This window comes from Choloepus didactylus, chromosome 3 (assembly GCF_015220235.1).
Source record: "Choloepus didactylus isolate mChoDid1 chromosome 3, mChoDid1.pri, whole genome shotgun sequence".
Classification (NCBI taxonomy): Eukaryota; Metazoa; Chordata; class Mammalia; order Pilosa; family Megalonychidae; genus Choloepus; species Choloepus didactylus.
This window is the reverse complement of record NC_051309.1, coordinates 53,709,444-53,730,282: the sequence shown is the minus strand read 5'-3', so window position 1 is coordinate 53,730,282 and position 20,839 is coordinate 53,709,444. Positions and strand designations below refer to the sequence as shown.

At 40.1% G+C, this 20,839-nt stretch overlaps 1 protein-coding gene across 3 annotated transcripts in view; it reads right to left on the bottom strand.

The window, feature by feature from the left end:
• SPATA18 (spermatogenesis associated 18) overlaps nucleotides 1-16,286 on the bottom strand; it is a 67,941-nt gene extending 51,655 nt beyond the window's left edge. For all 3 annotated transcript variants that reach the window (XR_005215858.1, XM_037829789.1, XM_037829790.1), the window contains exons 1-3: nucleotides 15,908-16,286; nucleotides 3,364-3,469; nucleotides 3,128-3,243 (exon numbers count right to left, since the gene is read on the bottom strand). Coding sequence is in view for 2 of the 3 variants with exons in the window: in XM_037829789.1 (XP_037685717.1) it covers nucleotides 3,128-3,243; nucleotides 3,364-3,469; nucleotides 15,908-15,994 (309 nt within the window). In the remaining variant the exon portion in view is untranslated. The remainder of the gene's footprint in view (nucleotides 1-3,127; nucleotides 3,244-3,363; nucleotides 3,470-15,907) is intronic.
• Between the last annotated feature and the right edge of the window lie 4,553 nt (nucleotides 16,287-20,839).

Sequence of the window (20,839 nt, the reverse complement as noted above, 5' to 3'; positions counted from 1 at the left end):
GGGTCATGAAGCATATGACAACATGGATGAACCTTGAGGACATAATGTTGAGAGAAATAAGTCAGATACAAAAAGAGAGATATTGTATGATACCACTAATGTGAACTCTGTAAAAAACATAAAGCAAGTTTCTTATATTGTAGAATATAGAGGACCTAGAGATAGATAGCAGTTAGTGAAGGGGGAATGATAATCTAATAAGAACAAGTAAGATATTGAGGGTAATCTTAATGACATGGGAATGTTCAGGAAAGACAATGTTTCATTAATTTTCTTGGGGTATGGTAGGAGCACATTGGAAGCAATGTAATTATTTAAGGATATTTGTTTTTCTTATTCCTTTGTTTTGTTTTGTTCAAAATGTTGGGTTTTTTTTAATTTTTTGATAAATAAAGTTTAAAAAAAAACAAGAGTGTTGCATGCCAAAGATAAAGAGAGAATTTTGAATACTGCAAGAGAGAAGCAACATGTCACATACAAGGGATCCTCAATAAAAGTAATTTCTCATCATAAACCGTGGAGGCAAGGAGGCAGTGGAAGACATATTTAAAGTGCTGAAAGCAAAAATTTCTAACCAAGAATTCTCTATCTGGCAAAACCGTCTTTCAAAATGGTAGGGATTAAAAAAAAAAAAAAAAAATGGTAGGGATTAAAACATTCCCAGACAAACAACAGCTCAGGGACCTCATCACTATTAGACCAGCCCTACAAGAAATGCTAAAGGGAGTTCTGCAGGTTAAAAGAAAGGACAACTGACTGAGGCCACATGAAGAAATAAAGGTCGCCAGTAAAGATAATGGCATGGGTAAATATAAATACCAGTAGTATTGTATTTTTTAATTGTAACTCCACTTTTTATTTCCTATATAATCTAAAAGACAAATGCATAAAATGTGATGATAAAACAATGGTTTTGGATTCAATACATAAATATATACACTTTGTGACAAGAACTATATAAAGGTGAAAGAATGGAGGGGTAAAGAAACATATTTAAGTATGCTGTTGAAGGGGTTGGGATGGGAAGATTTATGTTGTATGTATGCTTCCACAATTAAAAAGAGAGAAAGGAAGAGAAACTAAGATAATGAAAATTAAATGCAACAAGACTGGATGGGATCTAAGAACGGAGGAGAAAAGACTCAAAAGGACATTACTGGGTTAGAAAAAAAATCTGGAATATAGAATATAAGCTTTATAATAACGTTAAATTTCCCGGCATGGGGTCCAGGAGAATGGGGAGTTAATACAAAGTGAATGTAGGGTTTCTGTTTGGGGTGAGGGGAAAGTTATAGTAATGGATGGTGAGGAGGGACTGCAACATTGTGAATGTGATTAATCTCACTGAATGGTATGTTTGGGAGGGGTTGGGATGTGAAGATTTATGTTGTATATATACTTCCACAATTAAAAAAAGAAAGAGACACTAAAGAGATAATAACTATTAAATGCAATATATTATACTGGATGGGATCTAAGAATGGAGGAGAAAAGACTCAAAAGGACTTTACAGAGAGATAAGAAAACATTGAAATATAGAATGTAAACCTTTTATCAATGTTAAATTTCTGGAACTCGATAATCGCACTTAAGGTGATTGTTCATAAGAAATATACATGGAAGAATAATGTGTTCAAAGAGTATGATATGTGCAGCCTACTCTCAAATATTCACAAAATAGATAGATAGATAGATAGATAGATAGATAGACGATAGATTAGATAGACAGGTAGATAGATAATAGAAAGACTGCTGGGGCAAAGATGGCAAAATGTTAAAATTGGTGGATCTGGTTATCAGGGGAAGTGGAGGTATGTTGAAGTTCTCATATAAGGTTTGTATTATTTTGTCAACTTTCTTGTAAGTTTGAAATTATTTCAAAATAGAATGTTTAAAAAAATAAAGAGCACATTGTGTATGGTTCCATTTACATTAAGTTCTAGGACAAGCAAATTAATCTATGGAGATAAAAATCAAAAGAGTGGGAAGTGGCACGAACGAGTGCTTTCGAGTGACGGAAATGTTTTATTTCTTGATTGGGCTGTGGGTTACGTGTTTATATGGATTAGTCAAACAAATTATACCTCAATTAAAAAAAAAAATGTTAAGACAGCATCTTATGTTTCTTTACAAAGAATAATATCTTCAGGGTGGGAAATCTAAGAAGCATACAAAAATCTTCAAGGGAAAAAAACTGTTTATTGATGACTGACATCTATTAAGTCCTTACCATGTGCTAGGCCCTGTTTTGAAGGCTTATCACATTTAAGTCTCACAATAACCCTTTTAGATTGGCAAAATCATTGTCTTCATTCAGAAGATGAATAAACAGAGACATACAAGGTTAGACAATATACCCAGGGCCATAGATCAGTGATTGGATTTCTGCCAATGACCTCCAAGCAGGAGCCCTTCAACGACTATGTCATAAGTCCCTCTTGCGCGAACAGCCTTCTCTAAATGCTTCATGTAAATCCATACAAATGCTCAGAAGGAGGGTTACTGATGTCTGTTTATCTAGACATAATGATGCCGATACCTTGAGCAAAGCATGTGTTCTATTTCCAGCCTGGCTTTCAACTGTTTAAAAACCATCACAGTCCCATGGAAGCCACCAATATGAACCACAAATCATGACACTCTTTGTCAATCGACCACAACTATGTTGTCTTTCTACCTTGGAAGTTTCCAATTAGTTTTATTTCACACTTTCAGAATACAGAGCTTTCCCCTTCTGATTAGCACCTGTGGCACCCTAACTGATTTGTTACTTAAAAGTTACTATTTAGTGTCTAAAGTGGACCAATCGATGTCCCTTATGTAGATCATGACTATGCCCGCATTATAGCTGAGGAAGAAGATGTCCGTTGATTTGCCTGAAGCCACATCCCTAGTAAGTAGGCAAAGCTGAGGTTTGAATGCAGGTCTTTCTTAAGAGCAAATTCTATCCATTATGACACATGCTCCTTTTTACAGAAAACCCACCTTTTATACCTGTGTCCCAACTCCTTAACTGGAGTTCAGCCCTTCACAAGGAAAGGGCTTCAAACCACATCTTAGGCATGTTTGAGTTCCCAGAGCCTGCTGAGAATGCTGAAAGTCAAGGGCTACCCTTTAGGATCCATACCTGAAGAGAGGGGACTTTGCTGTCAACAGGTGTTCCCATGGAAGCAGCAGTAAAGGAAGCCTCCAGCCAAGGCAAAAGGCGCGATTTGATTATTTCCACACCACCATAATGTCCTCCTGAAAGAACAGGCAAATCAGGTCACAGAGAGAAATCCAACCACACCAACTCAGCCAGAGAACAAAAGGAAGAAAGAAAGATAAAGGAGCACAAGACAGAAAAGTACAGATCATTCTCACCTTCTTGGGCTGCTGTAGTGAGGATCCCAAACAGTTGTCCCTGCACTTTGGCAACTTGTTCAATGAGTTCCAGGCAGTGATTTAGGTTTTGATCACATGAGTTTGTCTGCAAAACCAAAACAGTAGACATGAATGCAATTCCTTCACTCTGTGACCCAGTGCCCAGTGCAGAGACCAGGCCTCAGTTTACACAAGGGCTGCATGGATTCGGGTGCTCCCGGTGGCAGAGACTGCTACGTGTTCACCAAAATCTATTTCCCTTTCCTCCTGGGCATGCTTTCTTCAGACCACTTTAGCCAGCTTCCCTAGCAGTTCCTGTGGCCGTGTAGCTGAGTTCCAATCAGTGGGATGGGAAGTGAGGTGTGCCACTTCCAGGCCCGGCCCAGAAGAAACCTCTCCAGCTATTCTCCTCATTCTCTTTCCCCATCTGTCAGCCGGAGTGGAGAGGATCCAGCAGAGGGTTCCAGGAGGTAAGGGAGGGTGGAGCCACAAGATTCAGAAGGCTTGCCTTGAACTGTTTCATGATTGAGAAATAGTGTGTTAAGCCTCTGAGATTTAGGGGTTGTTTATTTTAGCAATAACCCTGACTCCCTACTCCGTGGAACCCTGCAAAAAATCTTTTATAAAAATGGATAGACCTTTTGTAATACCAAACAAATCACTTCCTCCTACTTTATCTGCTTTATTGGGTTCTTGTCCTCTACCTAAATTCAATGTTTATATTTATGTCCATAAAGAACACTAATTGTTAATATTAATAAGGTATCGCTGGGTTGAGGATACATTGGATAATAAGATAAAAAAGACAGGGCCCAGCCTTTATGGAACATGCGACCAGGTCAGGGAGACAGGCGAGTGGACAGGTACCTACCCTACAAGCGAATATTAAGTTTTACTATACAGGTAGATACAAGATCTACTCAAGAGCCAATAGGCTTGGGAAGTCAGAGAAGGCTCTTGAGAGAAAGTAAAATCTAAGCTGAGAAGAAATTAAACAGACTTGGGGAAAGGGGTTGTTCAAGTGGTTGTGGAACATTCTAAACAATGAAAACAGAATGTGCAGAGGTCAAGAGGTGGGCCATTTAGCTATTCTGCATTCATCATCTCCTTGATGAGATTTTACTATTTCATCATTAGCCAAACCAGTAATGGATTCCAACACTAAAAGAAGGAGTCCAACTACAAGCAACAAATAAATCATGTGGGTGTAAAAATGGATAGATTTATGTGTCACCTCAGGCCATAAGGCACTGTCAGGCCTTGCCTCCTAGACACTTCAAATCCCAGGATAAGAAGCTGGATACAAAGAGGAAAGAAAGTAGAATGGAGAGGATAAAGTTTAGGAGACCTCCAGGCAAAAGTTTACAAATAAAATGCATATCTGTAAGAACAGGGGAAATGGCTCAGACAGGCAGGACATTCCTTGGGGACAGGGATGTGTCTGGCCTGTTCACTGTAGTATTTCCAGCCCTGCATTCTCGAGTTTCTGTATATGCGAACTCAGTATGTATTGGATGGGTCAATGAGCATACAATGATTCATTTACTTTAAATTACATACCTCCTATCCACCAAGCACTGTTAGAGCTTTAAATATTCTGTTGGTCAGTTTCATTTGTCAACTTGGCTAGGTTATAGTGTCCAGTTGTTTGATCAAGAAAGTATTGGACTGATTGTTACTGTGAGGGTATTTCATAGATGGATTTGCATGTATAATCAGTTGATCTCATATATAACTGAATTGCATCTACAATCAAACAAGGAGATTGCCCTCAGTAATGTGGGGAGTCTTCTCATCCAGTAAGTTGAAGGTCTTAAAGCCAGAACTGAGGATTTCAGAGATTAGAAAGAAGACTTTCTGCCTCTACTTCAGCCAATCAGCTTCCCCTGAGGAATTCAACTTCACCTTTATTGGAGTTTCCTGCTTGCAGCCAGCCCTATGGAATTGGGAATTGGGACTTACTAGCCCCCACAGCTGCAAGAGCCAATTCCTACAATAAATCTCAATATATATAATAAATTACCTTTTCATATATATTTCTTATATATAATCTTATTTTATATGCACACACATATCCTATCAATTAGGTTTCTCTGGAGAACACTAACCAGTACACATGTATAAATTCATCTTATCCTCACAATAGTACACTATGGGATAGAAGTATTGTTATCATCATCTCCATTTGCAGATGAGAAAACTGAGACACAGAGAAGTTAAGTAAATTTCCCAACATTATTCAGCTAGTAAAATATCAGAGCTGGGATTCAAACCCAAGCAGCCTAGTTCCAGAGGCCCACTCTGAACTGCCATACTATTCAGACTTTTAGATCATGATTAATGCTGGGAGCAGAGGGAGTGCTGGGTGACGTGACAGAGAGTAAATGAAGATGACAAGGAAGTCCCCTCTGAGGACGGGACATTTGAGCTGGATCCTAGACGGCAAGTACTAGAGAAAGAGCAGGCTATGGGAACAGCAAGGGCAAAGGCCCTAAGGCAGGAGCAAACTTGGCAAACTTGAGGTCCAAAAGTAGGGCAGATGTGGTAGAAGCATAATAAAGTCAGAGAGGTTGATGGGACAGAACCTGGAGGGCCTTGCTGACCCGATAAGGAGTTTGGATGGGATGGACTTATCGTAATTGAGAGGGCAGATGGTTTACTCTCCATACTTGGTAAATAGTACCTAGTGACTAGTTTTGTTGTAGTACTTATTTCCGTTTTAGCCATTTGTTTTTCTGTCTCACTCTTCTATCCCCTTCTCCCAAAAAGATCATGAGCTGTTGTTAAAAAGGACTTTCTATTTCTTGTGTTTGTATCTATTGCCAATAGTACCTATAGCAAACTGAAGGGCCCAAACACTATTTGATGAATGAATTAATGAATGAGTGATTTAAGAGCATAATTCTTCCATGATCAGAACATTTGGAACCCACAGCCTAAATTGCTATCTCCACTCCTTCCTTGTTGAATTAGCAGCCCTTCTGCCCTTGCTGTTTACTCCTGCACTTACCACTCGGAACTTCAATTCTCTGCTTACAAGAATTTTGCCTTCAGGTTAGATCATGCCAACTGCTAAGGGGGCAGAGAAAAGACTAGAGAGTCAAGCAGACCTGAGTAAGAATCTCAGCTGTGCCACATGCCGTAGCTCCATGTGATCCTGCACAAGTTACCTAACCTCTTTGGGCCCATGTCCTCTCCAATAAAATGGGGATAATAATGTCTTGCAGAGTGTTTGAAGATTTAAATCAAAATAACGTATGTCCAGCACCTCGGAGGCAGAAGGCATTCAATAATTGGTACCTCTGAGGTGGTACACAGTATTGAAAGGAGCAAGGAGCTTAAGGATGAATCATACTTTTGGTTCAAATCTAGTTCTGCTAATTATTTAGCTGCATTCTCTGGGTAAAAATATATAAATATGAGTCTCCATTTTCTCATATTTAGTATGTGGTTGATACCACATCATGCATTCACTTAGGTACAGAGCCTCACATGGAGCAGACACCATTATTGTGGTAGAGTTACTATCTGTCCCTGTGCCTTGCCCAGTGCCTGGTACATAGAAGGTGCCCAAAGGAATGTCTGTCAAATGAGTAAGTACGCAACTTAAATAATAGAAGAGAATATACTATATCGCATAACTCCTATTCCCAAGACATGTCATAACATGTTGCAAATGCTAACACAAAGCATTGCACAAGATACTCAAGTTGCAACAGGATCACATTATCCTACTCTACACATACTCAGGCAAGGTAAACAGGTCAAAGATGTGAACTTATTATACTATCACCTGATGCGAAAGCATGGGCACTCCACATTCATTCATTCATAAATCATGGAGTTCCTATTATATGGAAGGCCCCCGCACTAGCAGATCAAGAAACAAAGCTACATTTAAAAAGGAAAAAGAAAGTTATCTGCTGTCAATGAGCTCACCTGTTGGGGAAGTGGAATGGAGAATGGGAAACACATGGATAATAGATAACGACCTTATACTTTATTTAAAGTGCTCCATGTGGATACTATGCTGTGGAAGGAGCACAACTCTCTGGTAAGGGGTGAGAGGTAAGAGGGAAGGGCATTTCAAGAGGAAGGAACAGCAATTACCGAGGTTAAGCAGCAGTAAGGCGTAAAGAGATAGTGGAGTACATGGTCCAGAGACCAAATAATGAAGGACGTTATTTGCCACGTTAAGGATTCTGTGCTTCATCCCACGATCAAAACATGTAAGGGGTGGGGAGATGTGGTATGACACAGCCAGACTGGATTTGTCTTTTACAAAAATTCTGGCAGAAGCAAACCAGAAAGTTTGGATCAGGGAACAGTCTGGTAGAAAGCTAGGTGGTTGTGATGGCCTAGCTGAGACATAGAGATGTGAAGAGTCCCTCAAAGGTATTTCCTAGTCCCAAATCACACCTGTGTCTGCCAAGCTCCTACTGATTCTAGCATTAGCTGAGGAGGAGGATTGGAAACAGGGGGAGGGGTGTGACAGCAATGATACTGGGGTGTGGTTTGTTGTTTTCTTTTCTTTCTTTTTTTTTTTTTTTTTTGACTGTTCAGTTTAGGGGACCTGAAGGATCTTCAGATGGAAATGTCTAGTTATAGTACATAGCAATTAATGAGCACCTAGTATATGCCAGCCAGGCACCAAGCAAAGAACTTTCTATACACTATTTCATTTAATCCTCACAACAACACTACAATTGGATACCATCATCATCCTCAATTCACAAAGAGGAAAAACAAAGAGGTTGAGTCATTTGGAAGATAAAGCAGTGGAAAAAGGACCTAATCCCATTCCTGCAGCACTCAGCCTCTAGCACTTAGGCTCACCAAAAGGAGTTGGAAAATAAGTCTGGGGCTCAGAAGACTGGCTGGAATTGGAGATGTGGCTTTGGAAACCTTCAGCAGGTGGGCGAGTGTAAAGATCATATGCACAGATGGTATCAACAGAGAGTGTAGAGTGGGGAAAGGACCGAGGGCAGAGAAGAGATCATCATGCTATTTAAGAAATGAGCTGAGGAGGAAGGTCAAGTGAACAAAAAACAAAACAAGTGCAGTAAGAAGTAAGAGGACCAGGAAGAAAGACCAAGAACCAGGAAGCCAAAGAAGGAGAGTTTCAAGAAGCTGGAGGGCATGTTTATTCTCTACTACACTCACGCATTTATGCTCTTAACAAATCTTTACAGAGGGGACTACTATGTGCTAGAGGCTAAGGACACAGTGATGAATGCGAAAGACTCCGCCATCAACAAATTTATAGTCTAAGAGAATAGTGTAAATAAATGCAAAATCAAGTGCCACTTGTTATAATAAAAGTAGGTCCAGACTGCAGCGGTGAAGCTCAAAGAAGGAAGTAGTGAGGAGCCAAGAAGATTCAGAAAAGCCTTTATCTAAGGAGCTTTGAGGGCTTCTACTCCTGGAATTTTGATTTAATCATTCTAGTGTGGATCCTGATCAATGGAAATATTTAAAGCCTTACAGATGATTCTTAAGTGCAACTGAGATTCAGAACCACAGCATTCATGGGAAGTGAAATCAATTTAGTGAATCTCCACCAGCAAAAATTTGTATTATTCATGAAATTTTTGTTTGGTTTTATATGTGTAAGGGTGTGTGTGTGCTATTGTGTGAAATAAATGCATTGATTCCTGTGGGTAAGTTTTAAAAACACTGCCCTAAGGGATAGTGCCCATGTTGAGAATCAGTCACTGGTATGGGCAATAAAGAGCCACAAGAACAAGTCCTTAGGCAACTAATGAAACATGGATTCAAAGTGGGTATGAAAGAATAAAGAGGAATCAGTAGGAAAATGCCAGCTTACACATGTGAAACTTAAATAAGTAAGCCTCAAACTTAATCTAGGGGTTACGTGCATATCGAAGAGAGAGGTGACAGAGAGGAGTAGAATATTCAGGAATATAACCACCAGTATTATTAACACAAAGAAAACATGTTCTTTTGTAGCTACTAACACTTGTGCAACAGAGGTGGGCTACTAGCACCTCTTTGTAACCATGAAGGCTGTAAAAGTACTGTGAGTTCTTTTGTGGGCAGGATTCTCTGAATTGCATGAAGCTACTATGCCAGTGAGTTTTCTCCTTGCAGTTGCTGGTATTTTTGCAATAAAGTGCTCTTGAGATTTGACCAAAGCACATCCTAGAAACTGGTTTTCCCACACATTTAAGAAATGATGGGAGCCTGAATATGAGCTGTATTAGCCCAGGGGAAATGTGAGAGAGATTTGAGAGATATTTGAAAGGTAGAATCCTCAGGGCTTCATGAAAAGGGATGGAGAGAGAGCATTCCAACTTGGGCCATAGGGTGGACTGTGATGCTATTGCCCAGCCAGGGGCCTCAGGAGTAGAACCAGCAAGACTGAAGAGAAGATAACCTGTGTTGTTTTGTTCATGTTGGGTTAGGGGAGCATCTACATGTAGCTGTCTGAAGACAGTTGGCTACCAACTCTTCCCCTGGAGGGTCACGTGATGAGATGACCTCATCACAATATGGAGGGAGGGTGCCTGAAACTGAAACAATGGAGGAGAGCTGACCTCAGACCTGGGGTGAATGAAAATAAATCTGTTACATTGAAGCACCGAGATCTGGGGTTTTAGTCAATACTACTGCAGCAGATTGTGGGTCGTAAAGCTATAAAGGAAAGCGTTCTCTACAAATTTACTAAATAGATTAAATCTTCAAGCATGTAGAAATATGTTGAATAAGGGTGTGCCAGTTTGGATGAATTATGTCCCCCAAAACTCCATGTTCTTTGATGCAGTCTTGTGTGGGCAGACATATTAGTGTTGATTAAGTTGGAATCTTTGGATTAGGTTGTTTGCATGGAGATTTTACCCACCCAACTATAAGTGATAACTCTGATTAGATAATTTTCATGGCAGTGTGGCCCTGCCCATTCAGTGTGGGCCTTGATTAGTTCACTGGAGTCTTATAAAAGCTCACAAACAGAAGGATCTCAGAGCTGTAGTTGAGACAGACATCTTGAAGACGGCCATTGGAAGCTGACGCAGACATTTCGGAGAACACCATTTTGAAACACAACCTGAGAACAGCTAAAAGTGACATTTTGGAGAACTGCAACCTAGAGAGGACCGTCCTGAGAGAAAGCCCTTTTGAAACCAGAACTCTGGAGCAGAAGCCAGCTGCATGCCTTCCCAGCTAACAGAGGTCTTCCGGATGCCACTGGCCATCCTCCAGTGAAGGTACCCAATTGTTGATGCCTTACCTTGGATGCTTTATGGCCTTAAGACTGTAACTGTGTAAACCAAATAAACCCCCTTTATCAAAGCTAATCCATTTCTGGTGTTTTGCAAAACAGCAGCATTAGCAAACCAGAACAAAGGGGGAGGAGCAAAGACAGGCAGGAAGTCTGTTTAAACACCCCATAGCAACTTCAATGACTTTATGTACCAGGAATCAGGCATATTTTGGCATAGAGGTGGCCTCTATTTCAACCACAAAGTTTATTCTAAAACAAAGAAGACACACCTCTTTAAGAGCTCTTAAAGCTCTTTTTTATGTGTTGATATTTAATATGCTGTTTTCACTTATTAGTGCAGATTTCTATAACCCTAGAGGAGAATAACATTAGAGGAAGCATTACCAACCCTCTTCACCACTCCCACTCACATATTAAATCATCAAACGTTTGTAGATTGTAATGCCCTGGTGTCTATTTTACTTGAGGAAATGTAATCTTGTAACTTGGGGATAGAGTTATAAAAGGTATAGTAAATTTTTGCTATTTGCTACTAGAATTACATAGAATACATTAAAAATAAAATCTCAGAGCCATCTGACCCAGGCTAACTCCCTAGTCCATGGAATTCTAGGGGGAAAGAAAAGCAACTCTGAAGGAGGGGGGCGAGGTTTAGACCCAGAGTTGACCCACTCCATGTACTGCTACTAACATGGTAAGGAGGTTATTTTCTCTTCTCTTTTTAACACCTGTGTGGTTCTGCAAATAACCATGCTCCAGGAAGGCTGTCTGACCCCTTTACAGAGCTAATCAACAAAACCATACATATGGTACATGATAAATTTAAGAATTTGGGGCAGCATAATCTTTCATTAACCTTAAGGCCATTCTCAGAGTATTGACCTTATTTTCTAAAGATGCCAGGGAAACCTACAAGTTGATTCATATAATCTCTTGTCTAAAGTATAGTCCAGTCCCATCTGTTCTCCCTAGAGTTTCCAATTTCCCCATAGTGTTACAGCTAGGACAACCTTTCTAAAACACAATCCAATATGTCTTTTCCCTGCATAATGCTTTTAGTTTTTTTCCCATCATTCTCATGATAAAAGCCAAACTCCTAACATGCCACCCAAGGTCTTTCACCATCTGGCCCAAGCACCCAAGCTACTCAGCCTCCTCTCTCTTTAACTCCATGCCTTGAGCCATTCATTGTCTCCCCCAAATATGCCAGTTTTTCCATGCGTCATGTCTTGTGGTATGTGCTGTTTCCTCTCTCCACCCCTCTCTTCTCCAATTGGAAATTTATCATTAAGATGCAGCCCACATTTCTATTCCCAGCAACTAGCAAAGATGCAGGCACATAACACACTCTGTAAAAATATTAGTTGAATGACTTAATGAATGAATAAATGTCTACTGCATAAGTTATAAACAAAGGCAGAGTGCCTAACAAACTTTTACACACAGAAGAAGCTCAATCATTTGTTGAATGAATTTTTAAGCTCTTGATAATTAGCTCAGCTCTTGGTCAAAGAGAAAGGGATATTCTGTAGTGCTTTCACCAACATTCTTAATAACCACAAAGGAAGTAAAGAATTTCTCAAAGTTAGTTGCTCAAACCAATGTGTCCCTGAACTTCCAGTGGAATCCAAGGTTTAAAGGTAAAGTCTGTCAATATCTGAGACAAAGTTTGCACTATTTCAGCATAACTTCAGTAATTAAAAAAAAATAAATGAGTAGGCAATGTTTGCTGTTGCTTTTATAATTTGTTTCTCTAGGGAGTTTTGAAACTTAACCCTTCTTTGAATTTTTAAAAATAGATAAGCAAGCAAGAAGTAGTTTTGAGGGCTTGGCCTCAGAAAAGTGCTAGATGCTATAAGGTTAAAAACAAGCCAACAAAGACAGAAAAAAACAAAGATTTTAGGGCAAAAAAAATTACATTTTAAAGAATGTACTATCTCTTGACAACATTTATAATATATAATGAACATACCCTAAAGCACAGCTAAAGGGCTATGCATGACTTGATGACAGCTTGACATGGAAGTGACAATGGGAGTGGATAAGAAAGAAAGTATTTGAGGGAAATTACCAGGGAAAACTAAATAGAATCTGTTAGTCCAGATAATGGCTCATTTGAAGGAAAATCAAAATGTTGCACTGTGTTTTAGAATTAATGTATTCAAGTCATTTATTTATTTTACGTTATTTTACAGCCAGGAGGATGCCTTAATCACAGTCCTAATTCTACAGGAGTATATATGGCCTTTTATCTGCTTGAGTTAATTAGTTCATTTATCTGCTTGAGTTAATTAGAACTAAATCAGTGTGTTCTCAGTCAGCAGGTTTATCATCACAGGTGTGTCAAGTAAAATCAACTTCCCAAAACATAATTTACAGCTTTTAATGAACAAACATAGTCTTTACAATAAATATTTTAACAAAGGTAGTTTCTACAATGAATACTCTACAATGAATATTCTACAATGAATATTTTTTAGATGTTAAGGTTTCAATCAAAAGTCCTTGGAATTAATAAACCTTGCAGTACAACAGGGCAGCTCTTAAAATTTCAACTGAAACTCAAACTATAGATGACAAGATACAGAAAAAGTTCAGATCCTACTTAAATTTTATGGTAGGTGGTATGTAGTTGTCTTTTTACCTCCTCTCTTTAGCTACACAAAAGACTGATTAATAATCAAAAGCACTTACATACTCTCACTTGTTTCCCTAATTGGAAATTGTGGCATCTGGTTTCAATTCAACTTTAATAATAGCTGAATTAAAGATATTTGGGGACGATTTGAAGTTCTACACTGGTTATGAGAGATTAGGAAGAGAAATGAATCAAAGAAACTGGGTGTCTGAGTAAATGGTGGTAGTATTCATTCAGTCATTAAGTATTTGTTGAACGACTACTGCGTGCGAATTGTTCCAAGTTCTGGGAATGCAGTGGATTGAGTAGGAGGGAGAAAAATAGATGAGGTCAGAGAAGTTAAAGGAGCATAACTGTGTAGGACCTTGAAGGCCATTGTAGGAATTTTGGCTTTTATTCTGAGATAGGAAGTTTGGAGGGTTTTGCCAGAGGAGTAACTTGATCTGCCTTTACATTTAAAAGAATCAATTTGGGTTCTTAATAATCCAGGTGAAAAATGACCAAAGGTGGACAAGGGTGGTAGCAGTGGAAGCAGTAAAAAGTGTTCAGACTCCATATGAATTTTGAAGTTGGTGTCAACAGATTATGCTGATGAAAAGGAGGTAGAGTATGTCATGATGAAGACAATAAGAAGTAGTTTGTGGTTGGGATGTGGGAAAGGCTGAGTTTAGTTTTAGACTAATTTAACTTTGAGATGACAAAAACCCTCAATTTGAAAATGTCCAGTGGGCAACTGGAAAAGTGAGAGCTCAAGTGAGAATAAGCCCTGAATACAGATGAGATTCAGCAGCATATGTATAAGAACTGAAGCAGGACTGGAGGTTGAAGAGACGATTCCTCAAGTCTGGCCCTTGAAGAACAGTCACAAGAGGGGAATAAGTCAGACAAAAATAGAAAAAGCAAATTATCAGAACCTTAGAAGAATGGAGTCGTCAACAGTCCAATGCCAGAGAGATGCCAGAGAGTTCAAGAATGATGTCTGCGAAATGGTCACGAGATTTGGAAAGGCACTGGTCTTTGAGAGAGCCATCTCCATTATAGTACGGGGGATGAGGAGCTAGATTGGTTTCAGTGAGTACAGAGGAATGCAATGGGCAACTGAGAAGGAAAAGTATAATTCCTTCACTGAGAAAGAAAAGTATAATTGAGGTATTTTTCAATTCTTACAGGTAGCATCTAAAACAATCATTTAACTTGGTCCACTCAAATGGTAGTATTATTTGTATTAAACGTTACCTTGTGACAAATTGAATTTAAAGTTTAAGTATAAACTTTATACTGGGCAGCAACAGTTTTTTTTTTTTTCATTTTGGTTTCCTGTCCGTGAGAGGTAGTTTTAAGGAAGGTGAATACATGTGGTAGGATTTGTTATTTTCTACCTTCTGAGACTGGGTAGTAATTAGATACTTTAAAAAGTGGTGACCGGGAATCCAAGTTTTTGTGATAAAGAGGTACCTTCTTTAATTTTCCTGCAATCTTGATGGGGACGGAAGAGTCAGTGCTGGTTCTATAAAAGGGAGCAAAGGGGATATACACTAAATACCAGAAAGGAAAGCTAAAGACAAAGCTGTAGCTGTTCCTTGAGCTCCTCTCCACCTCAGGAATCCTGGTTAAAGTGTTAAAGGGGAAGACTAATGGACACAAGACAGCATCAATTTGCATTCTTCCTGGCAGGGTTTCCTGATCTCATATCAAAAAATTGAAATCTGAAAAAGAACTTTACATATCACCTAGTTAATTCCTCCTACTTTATAGCTGGGGTACTGAGAGGTTACATGCAGCACCGCAAATCAGTTAGTTACACACAGCTAGTTACACACAGAGCCAGACCTAGAACCCAGGGGGGCTGCTCCCCAGCCCACAGCTCTTTCAGCCTCACTCTCTACTTAAAAGCTGTCTATTTAAGGCAGACAAGTGTACAGCATTCTCAACATTAGAGATGTACTTTCCTGTGTGGGAGGTTATGGGGAGCCCGGGTGGGGATTAATGAGTTGAAGAGTGCTTATGAGTTTGATGACAGAATTTGGCTTATTACAAATGCCTTGGCATCAGGCCTTCTGAAACCTACCTTGGTGTTGAAACTGTGCGTTACTTTCCATACTGTCCAGTACACAATTCAAACCTGCAACGCTGACAAATTCTGTTCCGCTAACTTCTAGATAATAATTCTTAGATGTATTTTTATAAAAATCCATTCTGCGGATTATCTACAACCCCTGCGTGATCTTCAGAATGGAAGACTTGCGGAAAGGCAGGAGGAGGGGTGTAGTAAAAAACATTTGAGTGGGTGGGTGTGGACTGCGCAGGAGGGAGAGGAAGTGGGAAAGAATGGTAGGCTTGACCAGACTTGTTAACGATTGCCCGTCTTGCCTGTTGCTAGGACTGCCAGCGTCCTTGGTTACCGCTCTAGGAGACTGTGCCCTCTCCCGCGCTCTGCAGGCTGTAGCACCCCAGCCCGGCCCGCGGAGAGGAAAAGAGAACCAGCAGACACGTGCCCTTCCTTCCCCGCAATCCCGGTCGGAGGCCAGGGTCCCCGTTAGGAATCACAACCGCGGGGGCTTTGCACAGTGGCCACCTAGGTTTCAGCCCTAAGAAAGCCCTGCTGAGGACTGTTCAGGGAACTGAAGAGAGGGCGAGATCCGGCAGCTCCCACTCTGACTCACGTTATACTCCTTCAGCCAGAAGTCTAGCTTCTCCTGCAGCGATCGTAAAGATTCGGTCGAGACCAGTCTTTTCAGGATTTCCGCCATCGCTCGCTTTTCCGCTCGGCCCCGCTCGGATGGTGGCGTGGAGGGGACTAGCCGGCAGCCTCCGCAGGACCGCTGGGGGAGATGGTGGGCAGGGTGTTATCTTCCTGAAGGGCTCAGAGCGTGGCTGGCGTTTCCATCCTCCCCCTCGGGTCGGATGGGGCAGGATTCGGGAAACCGGGGGGAGATGCCCAGGGCCGCAGCCGCCGCGCCTCATCCGCTGCCCGCGCGGTGTCCGAGCTCCCCAGCGGCTGCCCCCGAGCCGGGATGGTGAATAACCTCAGCTATTATTAAACAAACCTTGACGTGGGCGAGCCGGCTGCCAGGGACGCGCAAGGCTCGCGTCCTGGCAACGCTCGCGCCGCCCCTCCCCCTCCTGGTCCTTCCCGCATCTTATCCGCCCGCGCTCCGCCTCCCCGGGGACCTCCCTCCTCTTCCCCGGAGCCCCGCGTTCCATGTCATTGTTCCTGCTGCTGCTGCTGTTTCTCTTGCTGCTACTACTGCTGCTGCTAGTGGCTGAAGGCAAGGGCGCCCGAAGCCACTGAGACTCCGGGTTGGGCCGGGGACTGGAGGGCGTCCAGACCCCAGATGGCGGCAGCGCGAACCCATAATGGGCCGAGAGGGGGCGCAGCGGAAGGCCGCGAACCTCCTCGCCCCCCGGGATTCTGGGCGACGACGCTGAACTAGAAAAGCAGAAGTTATTTCTCTATGGAAGTTTTTGATTAGGCTCTTAGGAAGCACCTGAGAGTTACCCTGTTTAGATCCTTTCCTTTATTCTTTCACCTCTCAAGCCTCTAATTAAATCTTTCATTTGTAATCCCCTAGAGTAACCTGTATGAGACTTTGCTTTTCAATTCTTCCTACCTCTGTCTTTTGCTTTGTTCCTTGGCCCTGAGTGCATACCCAGATGAGTGAATTTTAGCTCCAGGATGTTAACAAATTAAAATCAATCCCTCAAATTTGGACAAGGTTTGATAGTATATTTTTTAGAATCCTTGCGTACCATACAGCTTCATTTAATTCAGAACTCTCTAATTCAGACTTTGTGAAAATTCAGACCCAGTGTGGTAGTATTTCAAAAGGGTGTATTAAGCCACAGTTGATAGTTTGAGCTACTTAAGAAATTTCAACCATCCTTAAGCATTTTAGAAGCTCTTGCTTTATATACCATCCAGTGATGTTGATTGCAAATCATTTTTATCTATTCATTGAAGTGGGGGTGGAGCAGGGTCTCACTCTAGCTAGCTAGTGTAACTCAATTCCGTTTCTTTAGGTACTTGAAGATGTATGAACATTGTGTGTCTTCCAAGTACCTTAAAATTTAAAATGTTCACCACCCCTTATTTCTTTTTCTCTGAAGTAATGTTTTTACAGTCCTCTAGGGAAAATAAAAGGCTCGTTTCAGAAGTCTGCATTCCTGATATTTTTTTCGTAAACCACAAAATAGGGACTACAAGGATACATAAAAATGTTATTTTATGTCATAGCAGGATAATAGATTATGAAAGTAAAAAATGCCCAAAAAACACTAAATAATCATTAAACGACTTTTTTTAAAAAAAGAAAAAGGGAAGGGATAGAGAAAAGCACAGATTTCTTACATTTGGAGCCAATAATTGCATATTTCTATACGTAATTGTAAAATTTCAACAGCCCTAATTAACTTATTCATAGAAAAAAATTGGACATTTACTTATGTCCTGATTAAGAATTTGCAGTTAAATCCTGATTATGCTTTATCCTAGCTGTGGATGCCTTAATTAACCTCTAAGCCTTGGTTTCCTAACTGTAAAAGAGGGACAATTGTTCCTACTTCATAGGACTATAATGAGACTACATAAAATAATTCATGTAAAGTACTTAGCACAATGTTTGCATATTGTTGTAAGTGCCTGATAAATGCCATGATCACTATTACTGGGAATGTTGATCACAGTATTATATTTAACAGAGAAAACTTGGAAACAGTCTAAATCTCCAACAATAGGGTAATGGTTGAGCACAGCATTCAATGAAATGTTGCACAATGAAATTCTTGTTATAGAATATCTAGTATGTAGAAATTCTCACTATATAATGAGTGAAAAAGGACACTAAATTATATATATAGTATTATATTGTACAATAGAACCTGAGGGCATGATTATGGGTGATTTAAATTTGCATCATTAGATTTTTCTGATTTTCCAAATTTCTACCATGAACATGAATTGCTTTTCTGAAAAGTTATTTAGAAAAAAGTTACAAAAATGGCAAACCCAAAAACCTTGCCACCCTCAGAAAAAAATGTTAGAGAATATATCAATATTTAAGCTACTGAACTAAGTATGCTTTGACCAAATGTTCAAATTACTCATTGAGTAATTAGACACACAGAGTCTTAGGATAGAGTGGATCTTTGAAATCACCTTAGAATATGCCACCTGATATTATTTATTTCTATGTATGTCCTAGCCCCACAACTAGATTCAAGATCCTTAAGGCCTGTAGTCATTTTGTCTAACTCCTGGTTTCCCTAGAATCTTGGAGCATGTCTTGGGTATAGCAGCAACACTGTTTATTGATAGCAAAGAAGCATATGGCTTCTACTCTGTGACTCAAAACAAAGGAAATGTTTATGTATTTATTTATTATAAGCCCTCCACTACTTCTAAAAAGCATCTAGGATGGCTTACAATAAAAGGTGTATACAAAATATTTTTTAAAAAAAAAAAGGAGAAAGCAAATATTCCTAAACCTTAAGTTTGTGTACTAAGACTGAACATCATTGAACATTTATTTCAGAGCTTCGTGGAAGCCGAGGGAGAAAGGAAAATGAGTTTTATGATTATTAATGTTATTTGATTTTAAAAGTATACACCCCAGGCTGGGCCAATCCACCAGGATGGCAATGAAAATCCTCCAGGGTGCCATTCCCCCACAGAATCTTTGAACAACGAGCAAAAACTGGCAGAACCATCTTCCTGAGAACACTGGAAAAGAGTTAAAGAGTTGCAGTAACTGGGCAAGAGCCGAATCAAGAAAATGCAGCGTTAAAAAAATGGTAGGAGAAGCTCATATTTCCCTTGCTGCCCCTTCCCCCGCTCTCCCTGTGTGGAGCTGGTCTGTGCTCCCACTGTGGATCCCTAGCCCTATTCCAGAGGGAGCAGAATAACCCGTATGCACACCCTGGGGTGCCTGTATACTGGTGCCAATATATAGGGTGATGGCCTGAAATATTGAACTGGAAAACTTGTCTCTGGCCCACCCTTTCTGAACTTGCCCTATAGGAAGAAGCGGCTTACAGACAGCTAAAGCACTATAGGAAACAATTAAGTCAAAATGGCCTGGGACAATGGATTACCTGTTTTAAGTCATACAGTAAAGCACCCAGGAGGGGGGGAAAGTCTATTTCATAGACAGTAGAGAGGGCATTCAAACTGCTATAAATAGGGGTATTTCTTAGACGATGACAAGCCCAAGATAAGATATAGGCTTGGAAATGATGGAGAGGACCCTGCACTTCTCTTTTGCCCCAGGCTGATCCTCTTGATAGAAAGGCTAAATTATGAAGCAGAGCACTTTAAAAAGACTGTGAAAGGTGCTTTTTCCTTTGGTTTGTTTGTTTTTGCCTGGATTCAAGGAAAGCTCTGTCATATCACTAGCTGGACATAAACTTGATGAACACATAGATCATGGACTAAATCTCAGAGTTAACACTTTAAAATATTTAAATGTACAATGAGCAACAAAAGATTACAAGACAAAGAAACAGGAAATGAGGGTCCATTCAAAGTAACGAGATAAAAATCCAGAAACCATAAACAAAGACCAGACTTTGGACAGATCAAAGATATTTTTTTAAGTGATCCTTGGTATGCTCAAGAAAATGATGGAAAACACAGAGAAAGAACAAAAGAATATAATGAAAATGATGAATGAAGAATATGAGGCTTTCGACTAAGAGAGAGAAATTTTAAAAGGAATCAAACAGAAATATTGGAGTTGAAGACCACAATAACTGAGCTAGCACCTATTCTTTCTTCTGGCAAAATAAAGAATCAGGGAACTCAAAGACAAGGCAATTGAAATGATTCAGGCTGAGGAACAGAAAGAAAAAAGCATGAAAAAAAGTAAACAGAGCCTAAGAGACCTGTGGGGCCCTATCAAGTGTACCAATATGCACATTATGGGAGTACCAGAAGGAAAAGAAAGAGCAAAAAGAGCAGAAGGAACAGTCAAAGAAATAATGGCAGGAAACTTCCCAAATTTAATGAAAGACACGAATATACATATTCAAGAGGGCAACAAACCCCAAACAGAAAACTCTTAAGAAATCTACACCCAGGCACATAGTAGACAAACTATCAAATGCCAAGGACAAGGTTCTGAAACCTGTAAGGGAGAAGCAAAGCATTATGTACAAAGGAGTCCCAGTAAGATTAAAGTATCAATTTCTCATCTGAAACCATGGAGAAAAAAAAAAAAGTCAGTGGGATGAAATATTTAAGGTGCTCAAAGAAAACAATTGTCAACCAAGAATTTTGTATCTGGTGAAACAGCCTTTCAAAAATGAGGGAGAGATTAAGACATTCTCAGATAAACAAAAGCTGTGGGAGTTCAGCACCACTAGACCTGCCCCACAAGCAACGGCAAAGAGAGTTGTTCAGACTGAAAAGAAAGAATCTAGTCAATGGATCAAAGTGGCTTAAAGAAATAAAGATCTCCAGTAAATGTAACTGTATGGGTAATTATAAATGCCAGTACTATTGTATTTTTTGGGGGGTATGCAACTCCACTTACTACTTCCTACAGGTTCTAAAATGTGAAACATGAAAAGTAATGACAAATCTCTGGTTTTGGATATAT